This window comes from Pelodiscus sinensis, chromosome 6, assembly GCF_049634645.1.
Source record: "Pelodiscus sinensis isolate JC-2024 chromosome 6, ASM4963464v1, whole genome shotgun sequence".
Lineage (NCBI taxonomy): Eukaryota > Metazoa > Chordata > Testudines > Trionychidae > Pelodiscus > Pelodiscus sinensis.
The window spans coordinates 50,283,818-50,310,302 of record NC_134716.1 but is presented as its reverse complement, the minus strand read 5'-3'; the positions used below and the strand labels follow the sequence as shown (position 1 = coordinate 50,310,302).

The 26,485-nt window shown below is 39.2% G+C and overlaps 1 protein-coding gene across 1 annotated transcript in view; it reads left to right on the top strand.

The window, feature by feature from the left end:
* ADAMTS19 (ADAM metallopeptidase with thrombospondin type 1 motif 19) overlaps positions 1–26,485 on the top strand; it is a 221,669-nt gene that overhangs the window by 136,797 nt on the left and 58,387 nt on the right. Inside the window, exons 9-13 of the mRNA XM_014577964.2 lie at positions 5,488–5,628; positions 7,147–7,297; positions 17,146–17,247; positions 21,389–21,519; positions 23,736–23,905. Coding sequence (XP_014433450.2) covers positions 5,488–5,628; positions 7,147–7,297; positions 17,146–17,247; positions 21,389–21,519; positions 23,736–23,905 — 695 coding nt within the window. The remainder of the gene's footprint in view (positions 1–5,487; positions 5,629–7,146; positions 7,298–17,145; positions 17,248–21,388; positions 21,520–23,735; positions 23,906–26,485) is intronic.

Below are 26,485 nucleotides of genomic sequence, written 5' to 3'. Positions count from 1 at the left end.
GATATATTACTACTAGCAGACTGAACATTACCTGGGTCCTTCAGGGCAGAGGGCTAGTGGTTCAGGAGTCAAGGCAGGGCCTTGGTGATGTGGGAAGGAGAGAGCAGGAGGCTGGGACTAGAGAGATGTGAGAGTGAGGTTTTGGGGGGTGAGGAAAGGATCAGGGTAGGGAGTCCTAGCTGTCATGGTCCTTTCTCCAATTCTCCGCAGGCCACCCAAGGGCCTTTTTTCTCTGTCCAGACCTCCTCTAGCCACCAGGGGCCTTTTTTTCCCCTCTGAAAACTCCCGCCACCTCACAACACGCAAGCCCTTTCTATCATGAGCACTTATTTTCTCGATCAAACTATCAAAGTATTAAACTTTTCGTTATAGCAAAAACTGAAAGCATTTTGATCAAGAAAATAAGTATTCAATCTGCATTCAGTAATGGTTTACCCATAATGATTTAAAAATAAAATAGAAAAATAATATATTCTAAAAATAGAATATTTTACTTATTTGAATATATTATGTTGTAGAAGTAATAATGACTACTGACATGTCACAAAACCCAGTATAAATAATAGAAAATATTTAAAATAAAAAATATGTTTCTAAACAGAAATACATTTTGAAATGATAGTTTCCAATACAAAATTTTGAAACTGGATTTTTTTAGACTTACTATTTTAAGTTGTTTTTGTTCATATATGGAGCACAAATAAATTTTGAAATGTCAAAAATTCCCACAATGTAGAAATTTTGATTTTTGCTCTTTGTAGTCATAATCCATTCCCTGAACATTCAGCAAAATGTAAGGCAGTATGAGGCCTTCTGTGGTCTCTCCGTTAGTCTTCCTACAGTATACAGTTTTGTCCTATCCTACTTGCTTTATATGGGAAATCATATCAGGATATTTGTTATGATATATGTGCTAAGGGGAATAAAGGGACAGAACTTTGTTTTGATTAATATTTTAAAATTGTTTGTTTCCCTTGTTTTTCTTTTCTTTTAATATCACCTGCCTAAATTTGATGTATATCTGATTTTTTTTCTTATATTTGACCTTCATACCTTTAATGGATAGTCTAATAACATATTATATTCACTAGATGAGCAAAAGAGTAAAAACTGGAATTTTCAAATCTGAATCTAAATACATTTTGCCAAGGTTTGTTATATAAGTTTTGGCTCAACGGTAGAATTTGTACCAATGAAATCAGAATGTAGATGGACTCTTGAAGAAGTTATAATTAAATATGGCCTTGAAGTGTCTAGGAAGATTTTTAAAAAGTTCTCCAACAGATGGAAAGGAAAATGGTCTTAGCAGGAGGTGAAGTATAGCTTTTGAGTACTTTGGATTCTAGCCAGTGAGTTGCAGTGCAGAGGCGAGAGAATCATTCTTGAACTAGCGTAGCTCCTGCAGCTGAAGCAAGTCATCTGTCATGGGCAGAGACAATTTGGGGGCTTAGAGAAGGGGAACTGTAGTACTGACCCCAAAAATAAGTATTGCATTAATAAAGAAAACACAAAGTTGAGGACAGAAGCTCGTTTATCTCAGTTTATTAAATATGGAGAAATTTAGTCATGGTACAAAACTGCTCATTAAGGCACTATTTTTTTAAGCATGAACAAAAAGAATGACTTACAAATCTGAAAAAGTTCCAAACAATGATCTTCACCCTGGGTTTCTTTACATGAATTCTTCTGCAACATCTGTAAGCTGTAAGTCATCAGTTTTGTCCTTTTGTGCATGTAAAAGCATACAGCACTTGAACTGGCATTGTCTCATTGTGGCTCAAAGCCATATTTTAATACATCGTAGCACACTTAAACAATGCTTGCTTATAGCATTGGTTGCTGGTACCACTAAAATCATTTTCAACAACTCTACTACTTTGGGGGGAAAAACAGTGCACATTCATCTTGGCTGAGAGAAACAAACTATTTCAGTGATCTTTCTGTAAGCTGACAGATGGCTTGCAGCAGATGAAGCCGACTAATCAGTCAATTATGATGGCCATCAAAATCATGCATAACAAGCATGTCTTGAACTCTTCTGTTACATTTGGAGTTCCTGTGAGAGTTTCAAGATTTTTAATAATTTTGTAACCTTTCTATTCAAACCTAAATTGAACACCTGGCATTGTAAAATCAATTACTTAGAAGTAGATGTACTTATAAAATTCCTTTATTGCATTTGGGTACCTAGCTTCTTCTGTTCCTATTTGCTTTTTCTATGAAAATTTTCTCTTTCTTGGAAGTTTAGGCATTCTGTATATCAACATTAAATTTTTTCAGTGGATTTGGTCCCAGCATTGCACTCCTCCCCTGGCTGTGCCTGCCTGAGCTGCAGTGGCCATGAAGAGTTACTTCTCACCTAGCCTCAAGCTGTTGTGGAGAGAGAGTGGGGGGTAGTCCTTTCTTTTCTGGGCAGCCTGCATACTGAATCCTTCATCCACAGTCCCACTCCAGAGCAATGATTTCCATGAAGCACGTACATTTTCATTTTATTTTCCAAAAAAACAAAAATTAATTGAGTTAAGGACCCAAGCAATGCCAGGCAAATAATCTAGTATTTCATATTTTATTTCTTAAAATGCAACATTTAATTTAGATGAGTTTTTAAAATTAATTTTGTGATTTTTTTTTTTTTGTAAATAATTTCAAGAGTAACTCTTAGGATAGCATTATTCTTAATAGCATCCAGGCATTCAAAATTCAAAGCATGCCCATAGCAATGAGTAGCTTGTGGTTCCACTTGTTGAAATGTTCTATTTAGATCTGTTACTAAGCCTGCCATGTTAATGGAATCATCATAACATTGTCTATGACAGTTGTGGATCCTCATATTTAGATGGTATAATGTATCTTTAGTTGCTAACATGATTACTTTCATGGCTACATTGTACAATCCAATATATCCGTCATGAACATTCATGTTGTCATCCACATATTGCTGGCATAAAAATGAAACTACATGCACTTTTTTGAAGTCTGTTTCATGTTCTGTACTTATATACAGGCAGTCCCCGGGTTAAGTACAAGATAGGGACTATAGGTTTGTTCTTAAGTTGAATCTGTATGTAAGTCGGAACTGGTGTCCAAATTCAGCCGCTGCTGAAACTGACTGCCAGTTCCGACTAACATACAGAATCAACTTAAGAACCCCAAGCGTCCCCAAGTCAGCTGCTGCTGAAACTGATCAGCGGCTGATTCCAGGAAGCCCGGGGCAGAGTAACTCTGCCTCGGGCTTCCTGTAGTCAGCGCTGGTCAGTTTCAGCAGCAGCTGACTTGGGGACGCCTGGGGCAGAGCACCTGGGGTGCTGCTGGGTTGCTCCAGTAGCGCCGATCCGGCGCTACTGGAGCAACCCAGCAGCACCCCAGCTGCTCTGCCCCAGGCGTCCTGATTCAGCCACTGCTGAAACTGACCAGCGCTGACTACAGCGCTGACTTCGCAAAGCCGAGGGGGAAGCCGGCAGGGGGGCAGCCCAGGCGCCCCCTTTGCGCCGCGTCTTCCTGGTCTGCAGACCAGGGAGACGCGGAGCAGCTTTTCTTGCCCGGGAGTACACGGGCGGCGGGACCGCGCGGTCCCGCAGTCCGTGTTCGTTACTGCGGATCCGACGTAAGTCGGATCCGCGTAAGTCGGGGACTGCCTGTACCACAGTCCAGAAATTTTCTCAGAAATAATCTCTCATGATTTTAGAAGCATTATTTCCACTATATTATTTCGATTGTATTTCGAAATAGCTAATTTTGAAGTTTGGTGCCAAATTTCAAAATAACATACTCTTGCAACACATCCCTTAACCCTCGTGGAATAAGGGTTACAGGAATGCCAAAACAGCACACCCATTATTTTAAAAAATATTTTGAAATAATGGGCACGTTTAAAAGACACGGGGTAGCTATTGACCTAGAGTTCCTGATATTTGACTAAACAGTTTTGTGTGAGGCAGAGGATGGTCAGGAGAGAAAGTTGGCAAGGTTGCATGGTGTTTTTGTTTTGTTTTGTTTAAATTTTAATGTCAACGTGAAACCTACATGGTGAGATGTAGGAAGGCATATGACATCAGTACATATTAATACTCGTATTCATGAAAGAAAAATTGCCTTGACACTTTCTGTAAGTGTAACCCACACACCTAGTGTGGTTCACTGGTCAATATATTGGCACTTACACTACTTACAGTGGGAGATAAGAACAAGGAAGCTCTATAACCTAAGCTGAGAGGCAGTTGGAATTATAGCTTAAGCTGTAGAGGCTTCTATACTAAGCTTCAGAGGTCCCACATTTGAATCCTCCTGGTGGCAGTTACATAAGCATTAATTTTTTGGTTGAAAACAAGGACATTTTGTCAGAAATGACCAATATAGCCAACTTAAATGAATAAACACTTTAAGTGTAAGGGCCAAAGTATAGAATAGTGCTTGTGTGCAGTGAATCACTTAAAAAGTGTTGCTTTGTGATAGTGCAAAGTACAAGACTATCTTAAGTCCTGAAGAAGTGTCAAAATTCCGACTGCCACTCTGTATACATTGCTCTGAAAAGTATCCTTATAGTGACAATAAATAGTCAAAAGTAGCTGGTTATTAACTTTTTCATAGAAACTCTGTGAGTATCTAAATAGCTACTTTTGAAAGCTTTAACGCACCTTTTTCACTTAAAAAATTCCCCCAGACAGCTGCCTACGATCTAACAGGATTTTTTGGTCTTTTTCTAAGTGGCAGTGAATCTTCAAAAGCAACAACTTAGCACTTTCAAAGTGTCAGACAGAAGTAGATTTTCTAGCAGAATTTTGTGACTTCTGCATGACAGTGTCCTGGGGGAGCATTCACCACATTTTTCAGTATGGATGCTGTGTCTTTTGGACGTAGCTCCCTTGAGACCTTCCATTGCTGCTATTTGAAATAAAAGTTACTGCCACCAAAAATTTGCAAAAATTGTAAGTCTACAATAAACTTCTGCTCTGAATATTTTAACACTATATCTCACTTATTAGTTAGCTAAATGCAAGTGGCCAACAGTAAACAAACTAAAGTGTAATGAAAACAAGTTCAATTTAGAACACTGATTCACTGGCTTTGTTATGTAAGCTCATGATGGTCTTCTCATTCGTTGTTGGAGAAATACAGTTTGTTCTGGAGGCCAAAAGTATAAATGGGTTCAAAAAAGAATTAGGCATTTTTATGGAGGATAAGTTCCTCAATGACTACTTGCCAGGATGGCCTGGGATGCAGCCTCATGCTCTAGGTGTCATTATCCTTCCAACTACCAGCAATGAGGAATGAATGACAGAGGATGGTTCTTTCAGATATTGCCTGTTCTGTTCATTTCCTCTGAAGTACCTGGCATTGTCCGCTGTTGGAAGACAGGATACTTAGCGAGATGGACTATTGGTTTGACCCAGTATGGCCATTCTTATGTTCTTAACCATTTTAAAAAAATCTTTATTATGCTGTTTTTCTTAAAATAAATTTTTATTTTTCAATACCTTCAAAATTCAGCATGGGAATAAATCATGACAATGACCACCCATCCTGTGCAGATGGTCTCCATATCATGTCTGGAGAATGGATTAAAGGACAGAATCTTGGTGACGTTTCTTGGTCCCGGTGCAGCAGGGAAGATCTAGAAAGATTCCTCAGGTAATTCAGTCTAGAAATGGACTTGCTTAAAAAAATTATTTTACTTTAGTTGCTCTAATTTTCAGATATGCCAAATCCTTTGTACACTTTACTTTACCATCTTCTGTATGAGGTTAAAAAGGAAATATTGTTGATAATAGCTGCATATTAACAACCAAAAAGTCACCTTCTTAATCAAAAAAATTAATAAAGATATTGCATAAAATAAATATTAGGAAGATTGTGTATTCAAACTGACATCTATATTGATATCTATTTTGCATATAACATATTACAGATATTATCATGTCCTGTGTTATCATTCAGTAACAAACAGCATGGGGAAAGAATTTTATTTTAATAGAAATACTTTGAGTTCTTTAATTGAGACTGATACATAGAATCATACCAACATAAGACAGTTGTGCATTATATAGAGAATAATCCTCAAGAATAGCCCTCTTGAACAGATTGTTATGCCTAGTGGCAATTTACTGTAGGTTGAACATCAGCATCCATGGTTTGTCATGATTTTACCTGTATGTCCACTTATTGTGGGTGTGGTCAAATTTGCAGCTATCCTGTAAAGTTTGTTTAAAGATGCCAGTGCTGGCTCTCAGTGTTCTGTGCTGTTATTTAGTTCTAAATTATCCCCTAAATCTCTTCTCAGCAAGAGTGGAAGTGTTGATAATACTGCTAAGTATAAACATGTTTTTTATGCTTTATTTACTTATATCCTTGTACCAATACAGTAAAATTGTGTAACAACATTAACAGTTTGTTATGAAAAGAACTGATAAGCCTTGACTATGTGTAGACTTATAAAGAGTGTATCAGTACAGTCATACATTACTGAAGAGCATTGCAAGCATTGTTCCATTTATTCACCTCGGTAAAATAAAAAGAGACCCACTAACTACAATATTAACCTCACATGGTTTGGCAAATTCGGCACCCATAAGGTCCTAAGGATGCCAGACTTGAGAGGTTCAGTTTGTACTTACAACTGAGCAGTCCTTAAAAGTCTATATTGACCTGTCACTGGAATGATTGAGATTCAAGGACAATGTGTAGATGTGTTCATTTAGATATCAGATCTAATGGAGGTCCATGTATTTTCATCTCTGTTTTTTCTTTACTTTTGGGTGAAAAGTGAATGCTAGCTGAAATCTTGATACTTGAAAAACACTGAAATTTAAAATCTGAGAAAAAATGTAAGCTCTTTAAATATTTATTAAAAGTCATCTCATTTTTAAACAATTACATTATGTAATATTTACACTAACAGGGCTTTAAGTATTTTCCTGAAATCCTTATAGCTGCCTGTAATCCATACTCTGTTTTATTTTTCTGTAAATATACAACAAAAGAGAGAACTGTTAAATTAACTGGTATAAACATCAGCAAAATGCTGCTTTAAACATTCCCCTTAAGATCTGTTAATTCTTCTTTATAACAATTGCATATGTTCTATGTCAACAGAATAACCAACTTTTATTAATATTATTCAACATTTTATAAATCTCTTCATATTGGCAGGTCAAAGGCCAGTAACTGTTTGCTCCAGACAAATCCCCAAAGCCTCAATTCTGTGATTATTCCCTCCAAACTGCCAGGAATGACGTACACTGCAGATGAACAGTGTCAGATTCTGTTTGGACCAATGGCTTCATTTTGTCAAGAAATGCAGGTAAGGATTGTTATTTACTTTAGAACAGAGAGTTATTTTTTTCAGTGACAGCATGAAAGAGAGAATTACCAATTTCTAACCAGTGTTTTACATTTTCCATGTCAAAGTTTACATGGGCATGTTTTATTTAGGCCCTGATACAGCAGTGCTGGATTGGAGCTTTAATGTACACCATTAGAGTGCTGGTTTCAGTATAAAAATAGAAAAAATACATCTAGTGAAGTCATGGACCCTCTGAAGTAAATAACTTCACAGCACATTAAATGATGGGGGCCATTTTCTGGTTTCTTGGAAAATGTGTGTCACCCTTTAAGGTCTAGAGAGCCAGAGTGTTACTTGATATGGCAGCTTCATACCAGGTCCGTATGGGGACACTGCCCTATTCCTACCCCTCTCTCTCCAGGTGGCTGAAAGAGAAGAGGAGCTACTTATGTCCATGTTGGTGCAGGGAAAGCTCTCCTTTACTTGGAGAAGGTGAAGCAGCACCCACCCGCCCATCCATGGAAGTAGTTAAAGTTGTAGTTTATCATGGTCTTCTGTGAGCCTTACTCTAGTCACTCTTTTCTGAGAGGGCTGGGAAGAAATGTTTTACTTTCCCACGTTTTTTCTTAGCCAGTGCAAAAACTCATATTATCTATCATTAAACTACAGTTTATGGACCAGACTGTTAAGTATATGTATGTGCAGTTGCATATTACCTTTGTACAGCACTCTTCTAATTTCCCTATGCTCCTATTATGGGTAAGTAAATCAGGAATGTTGTCCTAATGAAACCATGTCGAATTAGATGCCTGGTTAATCATCTGCAGGTTGCATGTACTCTCTAAGATGCTTTTCAAAGCTGTCTGTCAGGATGTCCTATACTTTTGTCTGCTATTTGCAGTAATGGTCGTTATTATCCTGATCATAGGCGTGGCAGCACATTTTATTAGGGTGTGCACCCAGGGAATTTTTTTAAAGGTGAACTTTTATTGAATACAGTAATTCTTCATTTAACACGTGCCCGCTTAACACGTTTTCACAATAGCATGATTTTTTTTTTAGGGAATGTTTTTTGAATTAAACGACCATCACCAGAATAACACGATTTCCCCAGCAGGCCCATTGCCGGCGGCTGCGCGGGGCTTCCCCTGCCTCTCTACAAAGCGGTGGAGGGTTCGCTGCTCGCAGTGCCATTCCCCGCTGACTCCCCCTCGCCAGACGCCTTGCCCCCTCTCCTCTGCCCCCGCAGGCCAGCGGCTGGGTTTCCCCAGCCAGCCCATCACTGGCGGTTGCAAAGCGGTGGAGGGTTCGCCACTTGCCGCGCCATTCCCTGGAGACCTCCCCTTACCAGACGCAGTGTGGGTCCCAGTAGACCTGTCACAGGGGCATACTCCCTACCCAATCCCCCTTCCCTCTCCTCTCCTTCCCTTCCCCAGAGCCAAACACCTCCCCTCCCTGCTGTAACCCAGTCCCCTTTCTCCCCCAACCTTATGTCCCAGTCCCAAAAGACACCACCGCTTGAAATGCAACCCCCACCTTTTCCATTATTTTCAATGGGAAAATTGACCCCACATAACACGTTTTCACTTAACGTGATTATTTTCTGAAACATATCTATAGTGTTAAATGAGGAATTACTGTACTCAATCAAAAAGGACATTATTTTTATTCATCAAACTAACTAAAGAAACTAAAACTTAACTAAACTTAATTTTTTTTAAATTAACAACTAAACTTTACTTAAAAAGTTTATTATGCAATTAAATTAAAATGCAAAGCCACTTTTCTTTTTACATTAGGGTGTGCCTGAGCACACCCCCTGCACACGCCTATGATCCTGAAGTTAATCTGACTATACTCTTGAGTATACTCGAGTATAGGGTCATTACTTTCTTGGTCTTGTCCTCTATAGATTTCTAATATTTAGTTTTGAATGTCCCATGTTTCTTCTGTTCTAGGGTTTTACCTTCATGAAATAATAAAGTCAAGTTTAACAACCCTATGGTTAATATATCTGTTCTGTCAGGCAGTGAATAAATATTACTAGAGATAAGAGCAACTGCTCAAAAGAATTGCACATAAGGAAGGCTATGATTTAGTCATGAGTATTTTTAATAAGTCATGGACGGGTCACATGCAATAAACACAAAATCATACCCCATGACCTATTCATGACTTATACTACAAATACCCCAGCTAAATCTTGAGAGGGCTGCTCGTGCTGGGGGGAGAGGGGCAAGGCCAGCCACAGTTCCAGAGCAGCCACTACTCTGGCCACCTTGGGGATTGCTGCTCTGATGGCTCTAGGGGCCAGCTGCACAGAGCTGTCCAAGTAGAGGCTGGAGTGGCTGGCACCAAGGCCACTGTAGCAGCTGGCCCCACAATAGCCCCTGCAGAAGTCATGGAAATTGCAGAAAGTCACAGAATCTTTGACTTCCGGGACAGCCATGGAGCCTTATTAATAAGTTGTTTTGGCATCCTGAAACAGCAAGTAGGATTTGGGTGTTGTCTCCAGTTTTCACAAATGCACCTTGTACTAGATAGTTGTAAACATCACACATGCACAATACATTTCTTCTAATATGTTACTGCCCATACATTTGATTAAGAAGAACTTGAAAGACTATCTGTAATCACATCATATGATAACATTAGAGCTATCAGCCACTCCTTCCTCATCTCCACATTTCCAGAATGTGATCTCTCCGATAATCCAGTGTAATAAGGAAGAGATTCCAAGTACTTCCTCATGCCAGGTCTTGCTTGTATATAATACTTGCTACAGCAGAGTACTAACAACACCTATCCTGCAGAGTTATTTCTGGAAGCTACTGATTTGGCCCACATTCCTGTTTCTTGAATGTTACTTAATCTTTACATTTAAGGGTTTTTTTTAACCCTGTGAACATACTTCAAGTTGAAGGTAGTAATTTATTTAGTCTAAGAAAAGTAGCCTAAAGCCTTTCAAGAACAAAGTGTCTGTGCATCTTTCAGAGTAAGATTTATACTGTGTCACTGTGATTATCTTGTAAAAGTGCCAAGTTTGCTTTTATGCCCACTCTTATTTTGTATAAGAATAAATTAGTTCCTGCCATTCTTTTGAATAACAGAAAGCAAGATAATGGCTCACGAGTACAACTTGATAATTGAGTACAATTGCAGAACTGCAAAATATTGTCTTTGAAGATTAAAGTCCAGGATGTGAATGCTATCTAGTCAACTTTACTAAAACAATTCTTGTCATAACACAGCTGTGATCTTTTATAGAAAATGAATAGTGTGGTTGTATAGCATGACAATTTTTAAAGAAAATCAGACACAAAGATCATGATGAAAAAAGAAAAAATATTATGGAACTATTACATAACTGTCCTTATCTCCACCACTACTGTTATCCCATCCTCACTTAGTGCAAGTATTGCTATTAACTGCTCTTTTTGTCTTTCTTGCATGCCACCTTTTTTCCTTCTTCTCATCTGTTTGTAAGATTGGAATGGCATTCCACTTGACTTACACAATTATCTCTCACTTTTTTTTCAAAAATCTCTGGAAAAGCCAATTGTTCTATGATGTGTTCCAGCCACAGTGACCCCTGCCACACTGTTTCTGTAATTGTTAAGTTGTTCATTTGTAATATAGAAGCTTTTACCATCAGAATGGATATTTCATAAGTCCTTTTGGAAGGGAAAATCTGTTTAGTTTGGCACAGCTTTTCTGTTATACATTGTTGTGTATGATTGCACCCTTTAGGTACCTGTAGTAAATAAATATATAGTTTATAAAAACTGTGTTACCAGTATTCATATCTTCAGATAAATTGTATTTCCCACTCTTCGTCCAAATATCTGTAGCTTCTTTTGATAGCAATGTACCAGAGAGGGAACATACTGTATCAAAACTAAACTTTGTAATCATAACTGTAAACTTAACTGTCCAAGCTGGGGAAAGGAGAAAGTTTCACCGTGGAAGACTGAAATTCTGATGCAAGGTGCAGTACTCTTGTCTGTATGTCACTACAGTTTTGTCGCTGAGCTCCAGTTTTCTTTTAGTCTCACATTCAGTCAATTTAACTGACAGGTCTTAAAGTTCCCAGTGAAAATGTTCTGCTGTTTTTCATTATCTCTGCCTCCGCACCATAAAAATCTTTAAAAGTCAGAAAAGCCTTGGATTTTTGTTTAAAAAATTCTGACTGCATTAATTCAGTAATAAAAGTACAACTGCAAAGATGAGTAAACCTTTCTGTTTTATGCAGAGTACAGCATATGTCCTGAAGGGTTAGGAAAGAGGATCTGACAGATGGTGACATAGAAACTTTCCAGTGTAAAATTTTAATCCTAATTGTTCTTTCAATTTATGTACATGAAAGCAAATGTCAGCAGGAAATATCCAACCAAAGGATATTTAACCAAGGAAACTCTGTCATCTGAGAATCTAAAGCAAATTATTGTGAAAGAGTTTCATTTTATGTGTTGTGCTGAATGCTTTCTTTATATTTGTTATATGCAAACACCAAAAGCAAATATAGCCAAATCCACAGTTTAGGTATTAAAACTAAATTAAAAGATACTTATAAATTTCTAACAAAATATATAATGATGTTGGGAAAACATAAACTACAGCAGGGAATAACATAAATGAAGCTAATTATTTGCACTGCTGCTAGCAAGCCATCTGAAGTAGTTAAATAGCTTCTCTAGCACCTGCAAACTATCTAATGAGAATACTAAATACTGTATTGTAAAACAAGCATGATATGTACACTTTTTTAATGTCACACCTAATTCTTTATGGATTGAACGGATCTTGTGTAACCATGCTATAGACTTTAGATTAGATGCATTCTTCCAGAAGATATTAACAGACTTCAGATCAATTTTAAAAAATCAGTTGCTTTTTTTCGTGTAGTGTATATTTTATATGGCCTTGGGCTTGTATATAAAATATTTCATACAGAAGATCTCATATGTGCATCTACAAATCCTTTATTACTTTTCTCTTCTTTGTGATATTAGTTCTCTGTGTAATCTGAGTCAATATTACACTAACATTTGTCATCATTTGAAAAGATCCTAAATTATCTGTTTCCTCTTAATAGAAGTGTTTGTACATTAGCAGATGTAGCATTACCAACTTTTATTAGTACTTATTTGTTAAATTCAGAATGATCAATGTATTTTTTGTATTCAGATCTATTAAAATATTTATAATGCCATCATATAATTGTGGGTTTGTGCATTTTAATAAAACTTTGATTTTCTAATTTAGATAAGTCTGCATAAGACACCAAATGTTTTTCCAGTGTGGCTGCCCAAGCCGCCAATACTCTATCTACATAATAAGTTGGTAAGAATAAGCAGGGCTTGACAAATCACTGTTTCTACTCGCCCATGGCAAGTAGATTTCAGCCGGTCACCCCGTTCGCCCCATTCACCGGCACTGCACGCATGTCTGGTGCATGTGTGGGGCTGGCGAGTAGATCTCGCTGCGGTTTGTTGAGCTCTGAGAATAAGAAAGAATTGGTTTGATTTTAAAACTGGGCCAATTTCTAAAGAAGTGTGTGATGACTGGTTTTGTAAGCTGATAGCAGACATAGAACTGATGGAGCCCTCCATGTGCTTTTAATAACAGATCACATGTCATCTTTAGTGAAATATAATGGGCAGAGGAGTCAATTTATAGGTCTTCTGTCAATATTAGCCATTGTCAGAGGTCTGCATATTCTTAGGTTAGTCAGTTCATAAGGCCTTTGATGAAGGCCCAAAGGTGAAGTTAAATATCAGAGTATTCTTAATGTATCCTATTTGTCACTTAGCCTACATTACACTTTTTGTGTGTGTACTCTTTGCCTCTAATATAAATGTGCTTAGTAATTTGTTTACCTTTTGTAAAAATGATGGGAGTGAACCTAGAAGATAAGTGATTTTAGGTGCAATGGCCATGTAAATTGTTTCCATAGTCTTAGGATAAATTAGGTCAGTGGTCACCAACCAAAAAATGAGGAGTAACATTAGTTCGGACTAAGGGCTTTAGTCCGAACTAACGTGTCCCGGCGCGCACTTCCTGGTTCGAATCAGCTGTGATTCGAACTAGCGCGCCGGCGAGATCATGTTAATGGAGCGCGGGATATTTAAATCCCCGCTTCATTAACTACTTCGATTGTCTCCATTTGCATCCCTAGTTCGAACTAGGGATGCAGTGTAGACATACCCGAAGGGCTTCATTCGAAAAAACACCCTTTTTCGAATGAACCCATATTTCTGAAAAAATTAGGAGTATGGGTTCTTTCAAAAAAGAGTTGTTTTTTAAAGAACCCCATCTAGACTTCGGTTTCTTTTTCAAAAAACCTTTTTCAAAAAAGCACGCTCATGCGATTATGCAAATGAAGCATGAGATTTGTAAATCAGTGCTTCATTTGAATTTTCGATTGGCCTCATTTACATTCCTCTTACAAAAGAAGAATGTAGTTCAGACATAGCATAACTGTACAATAGTAGAAGACCTGTTGGCATAGTTTTCAGGAATTGGCAGAGTAGGCTTGTTCCTAACTTTAATGCTTCCTTTACAGTTATGAGCTTTAATTTTGCTTAAAACTTAGTTTTATAAATTAAACATTTTTCTCTCTGGACCTTAAGCCATAAAACAAATTACACTGTGATGTCTAATTAGGCTAGTATCAGCTCTAACATTCTTTTAGGGTTTTTATAAGGAATTTACAAACATATGATGCTTTATTAGGTCAGTTTCTTCCTAGGTGTAACTCCATCGGCAATACAGCAGGAATGAATTTGGTTCATTGTCATCCTTACCTTTGTTTTCATGCAATTCTCTGACTACTAAAATAACTCTCTTCATTTTGTAATGTGGTATTACTGATATTTACATATTAGACACACATTGACATTTTCAGGGACCCTTATGCCCTGGCCCAGATACAAACATTTATCAAATTATAATTTCTTTACAATGAAATGTTTTCAGGGTACCATTTTATTTCAGTAACAAAAACATATTTTTCATGCATCATTTCAAAGACCAATTATTCAGTTTTGCAATTATTCAATTTTGCAATCATAATAAAGAATTTAAGGCAGATAAAACATCTTTTTTAGCAGCCTTGGATTCTTTCAATCCTCTGTCTCTCCTGGTCTTTCCTGCCCTTGCACTGTCCATGTTTTTTGGGTATCAGACTGCACTAGCAATAACCTACAGACAGTGATCCAGTCCCAGGTGGCCCTCTTTGCTTCCATCTGGCTTCCAGGTAACAGGGATGGGAGACAAAGTAGGGGTAAAAAGGAAGGAGGGGACAGTCACAATTCTGAACTTGATTCCTCTCTATTAAGGATAAAATGTCATTGTAATTTGTCGGTAGGGACAAATAGAAGTCTTCCAGGAGTGACTGAGGATTACAATTGGCAGCAATGTTCATGGCTAAACTTCCTTTCAGGGAAAAATAAAAACTGTCCTGTCCTGAAACTAGAAGGTGGATTGAAGTACCAACAGTTCTTTTCATCCACAACATCTAAAATGCTATGACCCCTTAATGAAATTCCATTATAGTTTGCAGTGTCATCTTATTTGATATCTATTGTATGTGAATGTCAGATTCAATTTAGTGTTATGTTGTTTCCAAGGCAGAGAGGACTATGAAGAAATGGAAGTACATCATGAAGCAGGAGCTATTGGAAAGGAAAGAACAAGGAACATTTGAGGAAGTCATCAGGGAGCTAATAGTGTCTGAAGAAATGTTTTCTATATGATTTGAGCAATAGCAGAAGTTTTACAAATACAGTCAGTCCCCGAATTACGCGGATCCGACTTATGTTGGATCCGCAGTTACGAACGGGGCTTTTCTCGCCCCGGAGGACGGGAGCGGCGGGACCCCAGATGCACTGCGGTCCCGCCGCCCGTGTCCTCTGGGGCGAGAAAAGCTGCTCCACGTCTCCCTGGTCTGCTGGGGGGGTAGCCCCCCCAGCAGACTAGGGAGATGCAGAGCAAAGCCGCGGATCACTCGGGCAGCAGGACAGCCCAGACGCGCCGCATCTGTCCCGCTGCCCGCGTGCTCCGCGTCTTTGCTCCGTGTCTCCCTGGTCTGCTGGAGACCAGCAGACCAGGGAGACGCGGAGCAAAGCCGCGGAGGACCCGGGCGGTGGGACCGCGGTGTGTCTCGGTCCGCCGCCTGCGTCTCCCTGGTCTGCTGGGGGGGGGGGAGCGCACAGCTAGTGCGCCCCCCACCCCAGCAGACCAGGTTTTTCTCCGGACACCTGTGGTAGAGCAGCTGGGGCGCTGCCAGTTGGTCCCGTAGCGCTGCTCTGGGTGCTACTGGACCAACCTGGCAGCACCCCAGCTGCTCTGCCCCAGGCGTCCTGATTCAGCCACTGCTGGTCAGTTTCAGCCACTGCTGGTCAGTTTCAACCCAGCAGCACCCCAGCTGCTCTGCCCCAGGCGTCCCTAAGTCAGCCGCTGCTGAAACTGACCAGCGCTGACTACTGGAAGCCCGAGGCAGAGTTGCTCTGCTGATCAGTTTCAGCAGCAGCTGACTTGGGGACGCCTGAGGTTCTTAAGTTGAATCTGTATGTAAGAACTGGCGTCCAGATTCAGCCTGTTGAAACTGATCAGCGGCTGATTCCAGGAAGCCCGGGGCAGAGCAACTCTCTCGGGCTTCCTGTAGTCAGCCGCTGGATGCCAGTTCTGACTTACATACATATTCAACTTAAGAACAAACCTACAGTCCCTATCTTGTACGTAACCTGGGGACTGCCTGTATTCATTTTCATTTTGAAAACTCACTTCTCTCTCAACAGTGTTAGAGAATTCATATTTGATTTAAGGATGAGCTGTAAAGCTCAAATTAAAATTGATGTTAACATTTATGAGGTTGAATTCCCTAATGATCAGACTGTGTTGGGCATTCAGTAGGAAAATAAATTTTACTTAATCTAAAAATTCTTTTTTTATTTTCATCTGTGAACATTTCCTGGATCATTCTGGTTTGTTGGAGATTCTGTAGTGTTTTAAAATGATTCAAACTAGGAAGTATTAGATGATTTTTACAATATCAGGATAAACTGTTTAAATCTGCTAACTAACTTGATTATCCTACATATCCTATTGAGGTGGTATTTTGGTGCACTAATATTTCAATTTTCATTTAGCTTTTCAGTTTTACCCTTTTAAGTAAAGTCTATTATACTTCATTCTCCAAGCCCCCTCGTGAACACAATTCAAAAGTGTGTGTGCGTGTGCGTGTATACGAACCTATCACTTCACTGGTTTCTAAGATGCTTTTGATTTCTAATGATAGTACTAGTTTTCTTTCCTTTCCATGCATGAAAGAGTGGTAAAACAATAATGGAATAGACTGCTAGGTCTCTTAAATCCTAGGAAACTCTTGAGATTTGTGGAGAAAGAAGTATTTCACTAAGCCACCTATTCTCACCTGTTTTTTGCCCCAGTTCAAGTAGCTGAACTGTGCACTAGTAGATGGAAACAGAGTCCTCATTTCAGATTGTGGCTGTAGCACACCACCTACAGCTAGCTCTAAGTCAGTTGATCAGTATAGTGGCAAACCCTACCTGTGTCAGTTTGGCAACGCTTAATGATTGTGACCCTGTACACAGACTGCTGGAATCCATCCTCCAATTCAGCAGCACAACTGAATTTTTTCTACTGTGTCCATGCCCAAGGGGAGTGAAAACTGTATGAAACCCATATGAAAACTGTATCCACAGGGTACTTTTACATATATTTTACTCTGTAGATACTTTAGCACCTTCAAATCATCAACATCCTGTTGAAATTATGGATTACGGTACATATTTACAGTCAGTTAAGTCCTTTGCCCTTAGCTATGTATGTTTGTTTTACAGCATGTTATTTGTACTGGGTTGTGGTGTAAGGTAGAAGGTGAGAAGGAGTGCAAAACTAAACTGGATCCACCAATGGATGGAACAGACTGTGACACTGGAAAGGTATTATACTGATTTTCATATTGTAACTAATTGAAGTAATGCAGTAATTAATTGTGATTAAATTTTGGAAAGTGCCTCTGCAAAATTGCACACACATTACTTTTAAATGCACAATGAAACATTTTAATCTGCAATTTTTAGGAAATATATAATTAGTTATTTCTGGGAATAAATCTTATTAATATAACATTACGATAGTATCCAGTGGGGACTGGATTATCACTGTATACACAAATATACTTGATAGTTTTAGCATGTCTTTATTGGGTTCTCACAGTAGTTCACAATATAAATATATCAACATTACTCTATAAAGAAATTTCACTATAGAAAAAAATCTAATATCACTATTCTGTTCAGTGTTTTTTACAAACTATATAATAACTGTAGGTTCATTACTGAATATTTTAATATAAATTAGCAAACTTAACATCTAAACAATACTTTGGCAATAGATAATTGAGTGTCATTTACTTTTAACATAAAGAGAAAACATAAAATGCAACAGTGAATAATTTTTAGAGAGCATAATTGTCTAAGGCTTTCAAATAAATAGAGCTGATCATCCATCCACCCCCATTTACTATTTGCACATAAATTAAAATACCTGTATAATATTACTAAAGATGCAATAGCTTTCAAAAGGAGATTAATAGAAGTTTGAAAGAGTTCATTACCATTACTGTTTATTCTGATTAACATCTAAAAATACAGTTTTTCTATATATGATGTGAATATTTTTGGGGTAGAGAGAGTACACATATACATTTTCCTAATGAAATAGTTATTTGTGTAAATCAGCAGCATGCTGGCACATGGGTAAAAGGTATCTGTCCCTGTGAAGAGTAAAAAATCTCTAACTTAACCAAATCAAAGTATTTTTGCACATTTTAACTATTTTTGTTTAAAACTAATTCTGGTTTTTTTAAAAAAAAAATTTTAAGTGGAATATTATTGGTGCATTGTTTCTGAAATTTATCTCTAAGCAGAAATATGAATATTCAGAGATATGAACATCTCTGCTGGGATTTTAAACACACACAAATGCTATTTACTAGAATTAATCCCATGCAAAGAACCAGAATTACTATATCCAAATTACTATTAATAAGATTTATTTCAAAGATGTTTTGAAGTGTCACTGCACCTGAAAGAATGGCAGATTTCCTAAAGAATTGCTCAATAAAGAAATGAAATGGTCACTTCAAGCGAGACTTCTGTTAAATGTCCATCAACAGCTTTTATACTTAGAAGGGTCTCTGCCAAATGTGTGCTATCACAATAAATGGAGGTCAAGTGCGTAAGCCAACCCTCTTTTTAGAAAAAAGTAATAAACAGCACAGAAACATTCATATATCTTGCTATTCTCATGGTATTACACTGCCAGCCCCTGTGCAGTCTCCCTTGGGGATAATTTGCTCTCTGAATCATAAAACATTGAGCCAAGGACAGTTTTCATCATCTGAAAACTAAACAAAACCATAAACAGAATAAGATAAAGTATTCAAATAATATCACTGATGTACACTAGGAACAAGTCATTGTTTATTTTTGTTCCCTCAGAATAATGAAATTGTGTCACCCTAATGATACTGCTAAACTATGCTTGTGTAGCCTAGTTAATATTTTAAAACAACTGCTATTTCTTACTAAATAAAGGTAGCATTTTTTTCTGAGAGAGAGAAATATGTATAAATCCATCATTCATTGAGAGAAGAGAACCTTAAGGCTGCATTATAAATGGTGCAGGGAAAGCTACCTGACCATTTCCATTTTCAGTCCTTGTTTTCTGTTGCTTATAACCTTGCCAATCTAATATTTTTGGAAAATTTCATCAAAAATGTCTTAGCCTGTTCTGAGAACAAAATTCAGAAAATGCATTGTTTTGTATTTGTTAAAACCATTTCATTGAGACATGGTAGTGCCTCTGTTCTTAGAAGCATAGAGTTTAAATTTGTCGGTGGGGCGGGGCATGTTCACTAGTGCCAAGTACAGTAGACTTCCGATAATCTGGAACCTTTGGGACCTAGGTGGTGCCGGATTATCAGATATGCTGGACTATCAGGAGGTACTATAAATTGGTTATATATATATACTGTATCCAGTATATACTATATATAAAGTGTTTTAACCCTTTTTATTGTACATACTGGATACAGTATACTGTAATGTTTTATTTTTTTAACCCTTTTTTACCCTTTTTGTTTGGTTCAGCAGCTGCTGCTGCTGTGTTGTGACTTGTTTTTGCTGAAGCTCACTCACTAGGCTCTTGCCATTTTGATGCCAGACTATTGGGAGTGCCGTACAATTGGATGCTGGACTATTGGAGTTTTACTGTATATGCTATTGCCATCCTCATCAAAATAGTCTCAAATTTGGCCAACCTATGAACCTCTAAAAATCACACATCTCATGTACTTAGGAGAGATTTGTTAGCATTTTGCAGCTAAATCCTGGGTACTGAGCAGGATTCAGGCACTGAGCAAGACATTCCCAGAAATTGTTCCTCTGAGATGCTGGGTGCTGTGGTAGCACTGAGCAAGGACACTGAGTGCAAACAGCCTTTCTGTCTGGTGCTCTCAGTGTTAACTCAATGTTTAGGCTGAACAAGCACTCCATATGGCCAGATCCTAGTTCAGAATGGGCAGTAAACTGTTCAGGGTAGGCAGCAGTTAGGTCTCCTAGCTCTGGCGGAGAGACGACATACACAGGCATTCTGCCCTGAAATGGGGATACTGCCCTCTACTGCATCCCAGCCCAGGACCATAACAGTGACAGCCCCAGCTGCCACCAGGAATCCTGACTGCAACACGCTGACTCAGTTCACTGACTTTGCTTCAGCTAGACCAGGGTTGCCTACTCCTGGGTTACTTTCCAATTCACCCTTTGGGCAAGCTTGGCTTGGAACCAGCTTGTACTGGATCAGGTTGTGGAACGAAGCCTCCATCAGGGCTTGCAGTTGCTCTGAGTCTAGAATCATCAGTGGTCCTGGCCTGTCCTCCGCTTCCTGGAGGTGCATGCTAGCCTCTCACCTTGGGAGCTCATGGAAGGTGTCTAGCTCCTTCAGTGGCTAGGGCCCAACTGAACTCTCAGCTCTAGCCCTTCTTTCCTGCCCCTCTGCTTCTGGGAGATGGAGGGGGGAGGGAGGGAAGAGGCAGGGGACAGAGGAGGGCTAACCAGCCTGTTTTTGGTGGAGGGGGAGAGGGAGGAGAAGAGGCAGGGGACAGAGGAGGGCTTACCAGCCACAAAGTCCTCTGTTTCTGAAAATTTTTGCTTTGAATTTTAGTTTTGCCATTGGTGCCCTAGTGCCATTGTTATAGGCACATTACAAGTGAGTATGTGATGTATTTTTAGTGTGTATGTTGGAGATATATTCCATTTATCTACACTATAAAATTGTGTGTGTGCGCACACACACACGCGCGCACACACACACACACACACACTTGCACTGTGCTTATCACCATGGCATCTGAACACCACTTAGAAAACTTAAATTGAAAGCTAAATCTAACAGATGATTTATTGTTATACAGCATATTACAAAGTAGATAAATGAAAGAGAATTGTAGTTGTCCTGTTCTGGCAAATGATAAATACATATAGAAATACAATGGGTGAAATGGCAAACTTCTATTTACTTTAATAAAGCAAGGATTTCATCCAAAATATTCTGAAAGCTCGGAAGGGCATTATTAATAAAGTGCCATTTACATTAAAATTTGTGTGCTACATTACATAGAGTTTTCATTATAAATGCCAGAGATAAATGTGAATGTACACATGAAGTCCAGAACTCTATCTTATATTGATATAGACATTATCTTTCAGCTGCATTTACTTTCATCCTCCTCACTTCAGTGTTTTTTTGGAGCAGTTGAATAGTAGAGAAATAAAAAAGTCCAGAATGGTGTGCTTTATACAACAAGGTCCAAGTGAAACCACCAAGGATATTGATGGAAAAATTCTATTAATTTTAAGGAGAACTGGAACAGGACCTAAATACCCAACATTTTCTTTGATTTGGTGGTTTTAAGAGTGTGTTCAGTGAGCCCTGCTTATACTGTACTACAAGTAGAGAGCAATGAGTTATTTTGGATGTGCATTGACTTATTCACGTGATAGTTGACTTTTGTCATAGTGGTGTAAGGCTGGAGAATGTACCAGTAGGGCATCTTTTCCTGAAAATTTGGAAGGGGAATGGAGCCCGTGGAGCACTTGCAGCAGAACTTGCAACACTGGAATCAGCAGTCGACAGCGCAAATGCACTGGGTAAAAAGAGTTCAGTTTTCTTTTTTTGTTCTTTGGTATTTCTCAGTAGGGTTTAATTGCAGTAAAGCCTGGTCCATATGCAGCTGTGCTACATGTATACAATTTTTCTTTCCCTATAAATACTGAATACAGGAGATTTGTAGGGATTGGGAAGTTCAACATTCTTTTTTAAAAAATGGGTTACATGATTGGTCTTGCTAGGAAACAGTAGGAAATTATTCATGTAATCTTGTCATTTGTTCATAGTGAACAAATTATAACATTATTTTTCAACTGTTTCTACAAGGACATAGCTTACAATTTAATTTTATTTATTTGTTTTTTAAACAATTTTTTTGCTGGAGGAGTTGTTGAAGGAGATGAGCAATGGAATGGGAATTACCTTACCCTCAAGTGGACTGATGGTTAAACTTTTCACAGAGGTCTCTCCTCTAAATATTTTTTACAAACACTTAAGTTAAATAGGTCTAAACAAAAACAAACAAACAAAATTTGACACATTGAAGGCAAGGAGTGCTTAACCACTGACTTCATTGGAGCCAGGATTTCACCTGAGAACTCTAAATACAGTAAAACTCCATTAGTCCGGCATCCAATGCTCCGGCACTCCTGATGGTCCAGCACCATCGGGAACTCGGAAGTGCTTAGCAGCCGGACAATTGGAGCTGTTCTGCGCCTGGCTTCCCCGATTCGGTCGCTGCTGTAACTGACCAGCAGCTGAATCGAGGAAGCCAGGGGCAGAGCAGCTGGGGTGCTGCCGGGTTTGTCCTGTAGCGCTGCCCCTCGGGGCTGCGGGACCAACTGGCAGCACCCCAGCTGCGCCCTAGGTGTCCCTATTCAGCCGCTGCTGAAACTGACCAGCAGCTGATTCCGGGAAGCCCAGGGCAGAGCAGCTCTGCCCCGGGCTTCCCGGAGTCAGCCGCTGATTAGTTTCAGCAGCGGCTGACTCAGGGACACCTGGGGCAGAGCAGCGGGGGTGCTGCCAGGTTGATCCTGCAGCCCTGAGGAGCAGCGCTACAGGACCAACCCGGCAGCACCCCAGCTGCTCTGCCGCAGGCGTCCCGGATTCAGCTGCTCCTGAAACTGACCAGCAGCAGCTGAATCGGGGATGCCTGGGGCAGAGCCGGACTATCGGAAGGGGGGGCTATGAGGGCTCTGGGGTGGCATCCCCCACCACACTCCAGACCCCTCATAGCCCCCCCCCTTCTGATAGTCCGGCATATCTGATAATCCGGCACCCCCTGGGTCCTAAAGGTGCCAGATTATCAGAAGTTTACTGTAGATGGTTTAAAAAATACTATCCCCCCTCAGTTGCTCGATCCCATTTTTTCCTTTGCAGGAAAAAAGAGAGAAAGTTGGGAGGGGAGTAGCTATACAGGAAGGGGGAACATAATTGGGAAGAAGAAAGAAGATGGGGAAAAAAGAGAGAAACATACCAGAGACAAAATTTAAAAAAGAGATCAGAAAGGATAGTGAGAAAAATGAACAGAGGAATTTGTAAAAAGGAAGATGAGGAAAACATGGAAATGGGAGTACTGAGCAAGATGTTCTGACTGAAAAGCCTTTTTTGCTGTGTGCAAGTCTTCCCTAGCATCCTCCCATGTGAATATCACTTCTAGCTGTATTATAAGATGCCTATAAACCATTTCCAGTATGTAGCGATGTCTTAATTTCATTTTCACTAATTTTCCAGGTAAGAGTTCCCAATATTTCCATGCTCTCCAGTTTTTGCAGTTGTGGAGAAGGGGAATTGAACTGCAAAACTGTAACAGTGCACTAGCAAATTACAGAAAGTTATAAATTTGAAGTACTTGCACGTGTTGTGCCCATTCATTGATGATTTAGTTCAGCTTTGCTTTAGTCAGAGCTAAAAAAAAAAATCACCTAAAGTATATTGAAAAAAGCAACTGGATGGCTATAATAACCAGTCTTGAAAACCTGTGCTGAACTTCTCTTTCATCTGTTCCCAGGTATAAATGAAAAAATGGAATTTGTGAATCTTTCTTAAGAGATTGATGAAAAAGAGAAGCCATATAGTATTTTAAGTTTGGTTTTGTAGCTGGTGATTTTTAATGTGTTTTAAGGTAAACAATATACTTCATCAAAAGAGGTCTCTTTGTTAAAACAGCTTTTTATATAGACTGAATGAAGTGTTTTAAGAGTTTGGCAAAAATGTCATTAACAAATAAAAGACATGGCTGTTCCATCTTCTCTAGGCCAGGTCCTGAAGGAGATTGTCATGGACCCAGAGTACAATACAAAATTTGTGAGAATCCTTCTTGTCCTGCTGGAATGCCTACATTCAGGGACTGGCAGTGCCAGGCTTTTGCTGTCAGACCTTCATATCAGAAGCATATATTCCCGTGGCAAGCTGTTATAGATGAAGGTAAAAGTAAACTATAGTACTTTTAGTATACTTATACTATGTCCATTTAGAAAGCAGTGTAAAAAAAGATGATTATAATTCATCAGGTTGAAGCTTTAACGTAAGTTGCATATTGAATCTTTTAATTTTATTGCTCATCTACCATAGTGATGGCAGTTTTATGTATGTCTAGAGGTTTTTGTCTCTTGTCTCATCTTTATATTGAATTTGACCTTCCCATCTGCCATAAAATTAAACATCAATAGAGCAAATGCAAAAAGAAATAGTATGTAGATTTTCAAAAGCACACATTTATTGAGGAACATCATCAAGATGATAAAACTTGCATGCCATAGTTAAACATGCATTGAAGAGAGAGTGAAGATACAGTAGCTGGTATTGATCTTAGAGAAATGGAGAAGCTTTAGCATGTATAAACTTTAGATATCCATACCCAATATGGATTTGGCAGAATCCCATATTTAATGCATATTTTGAATCTGGGTGAGTTTCTTATTAGGGATGTAAACAGGTAACTGGCGATGCTTAGTGGTAACTGGTTAATCCAAGGGTGGACAAAAGACACTCAGCAGGCCAAATCCAACCAACCTAGGGCTTCGATCTGGCCTGCAAGGTTGTTCCAGGCCTTGCCCCTTAGCACGTTGCCTGGGAGACGGAGCCATGGGAGCTCTTTCAACTGCCATTTAAAGAGCTTGCACTTTCCCTGTGGCTCGTGCAATGAGGAGTAACAGTTAATTCAAGGGATGAGTTTTGGATCAGACTACTGCGTCTACACGCGGCAAGTTAATTCGGGCTACTGGCTTTTTAAAATGACAACTGGCCGCAAATATGCTAATCAAGCGCTGAATATTTAAATCCCGCGCTTCATTAGCAACTTCAGTATGCTTCATTTGCCTCCTTAGTTCGAATGAGGGGTCAAGTGTAGACATACCCTGAGTGAGGAGTGTGGATGATAGCTATTATTACTACTGAATTTCCTTTCAATGTTATCATATTGTATTTTCTTCAAAGTAAGTAACTTGAGGAATTAAGTTACAAAACCATTTTAAAAATATTCAACTGTTGATACAGCCAAAGATATGACTTACTAATGCAATGCTTAGAAATGCTTTATTGCAATTTATAATGCACCCTTAAAAGAAAATGTCAGAATCATTCATATTAACAGCCTTCATCCATGTCAGAAAGAATCATGCACCTGTAGGTTAATAGCCTGTTTGATTTTCTAAGTACTGAAGTTCTGAGGTCACACATTCAAAGTCATTCTGATTAATTGTTTGTTCAAAGGTGACTGTTAAAGCTTGCCAAGAGCAAAGCATCTCATGCAGTGAACCTTTTGGTAGCCCTTTGCCAGTTAGGTGAGGTTGAACTCAAAATTTATCTATTTGGGCCTTTAAACCTCACAAGAAAAATAATCAGTTTGTCAGACTGCTTAACTGAAGATACAGTCTGATAGGTAGGCCCATGTCCAAGGCTTTGGCTTAGCACTGCGGAGCTCCTAATCTGTTTCAGCATCCCCCTTAGAAGAAGCAGTTGATGCGTCATAACTAACTTGGTAGTTGCTGATTGGCTGCAGCCTCGAGCCACTGGAAGACTAAGTCTTGTTGGTACTCAACCCTGATATCAGAGCAGCAATATCTGCAGCGGAGGCTGGGAAATCCTGGTACACCCTCTCCCAGTGGCAGTTATGATACTGGTCATTTCAAAGTCAAAATTGACCTTGCTGGTGGGGTCACAAATCCTGTCAACTCGTCATCTGCAGTCGTGCCAGTTGGGGACCAGAGGAAGAAGTGAATGCCCTCCCCTAGTTTTCATAGTTGCCCAAAGTTCTATAGGCTGCACAGCTGGAGGTATGGCCTAATCTTTTTTAACCAGTAGCCCTGTAGTAAATCAGTACAGCTGTTTCTGGAGCAGTCTGGAGCATCATTCAAGCTGAGTGGTTGCAGTGCCACTGAAATCTGACCCAGCAGCTTTTCTGTGCAAACAGAAGAATAGCAAATTTTAATCAGAGGTAGTGGAGACTAGCATATATGATTACAACTCCACTCAAATGTGGCTTGAATCCATCCAGACCATGGGGCAGCTGGGCCAAATGGTATTAGTTCTGGAATGCAGCTTGACACACGAGAAGGTTCTCCTGTATTGCGGAGTGCAGGGGAGTCCCCCGAGGACTTGAGTCCTGGCAATACAAGCGTATGCACTGTGGAAGTAAGAGATAAGGCAAACCTCTGGATAAGCGAGATGCAGAGTGTTGGGGAGAACAAGCATGGATGAGAATGAGGTCTCTACCAGGAGGAGGGACTAAAAATCCATCCTCCACACAAAGAAATATCTGAATGAGTGCCACTATCGGCAAGATGCTCAGTAATATCAGTTTTAATTAAACACTGAATCTTCAAATGTAATTTAAGTTTACTTCCATTACCAGTGTTTCTTACTAGATGAACCACAGATTATTTTAGAAAGATTTTTATATATTTACTAGAGGAATCAAAGAAATTAACATTTATATGTGATCCACTAGTTAATAGAAGCACAGTATAGCTGAATGTAGCCACGCTGGCTGAGGCCACAGATTGA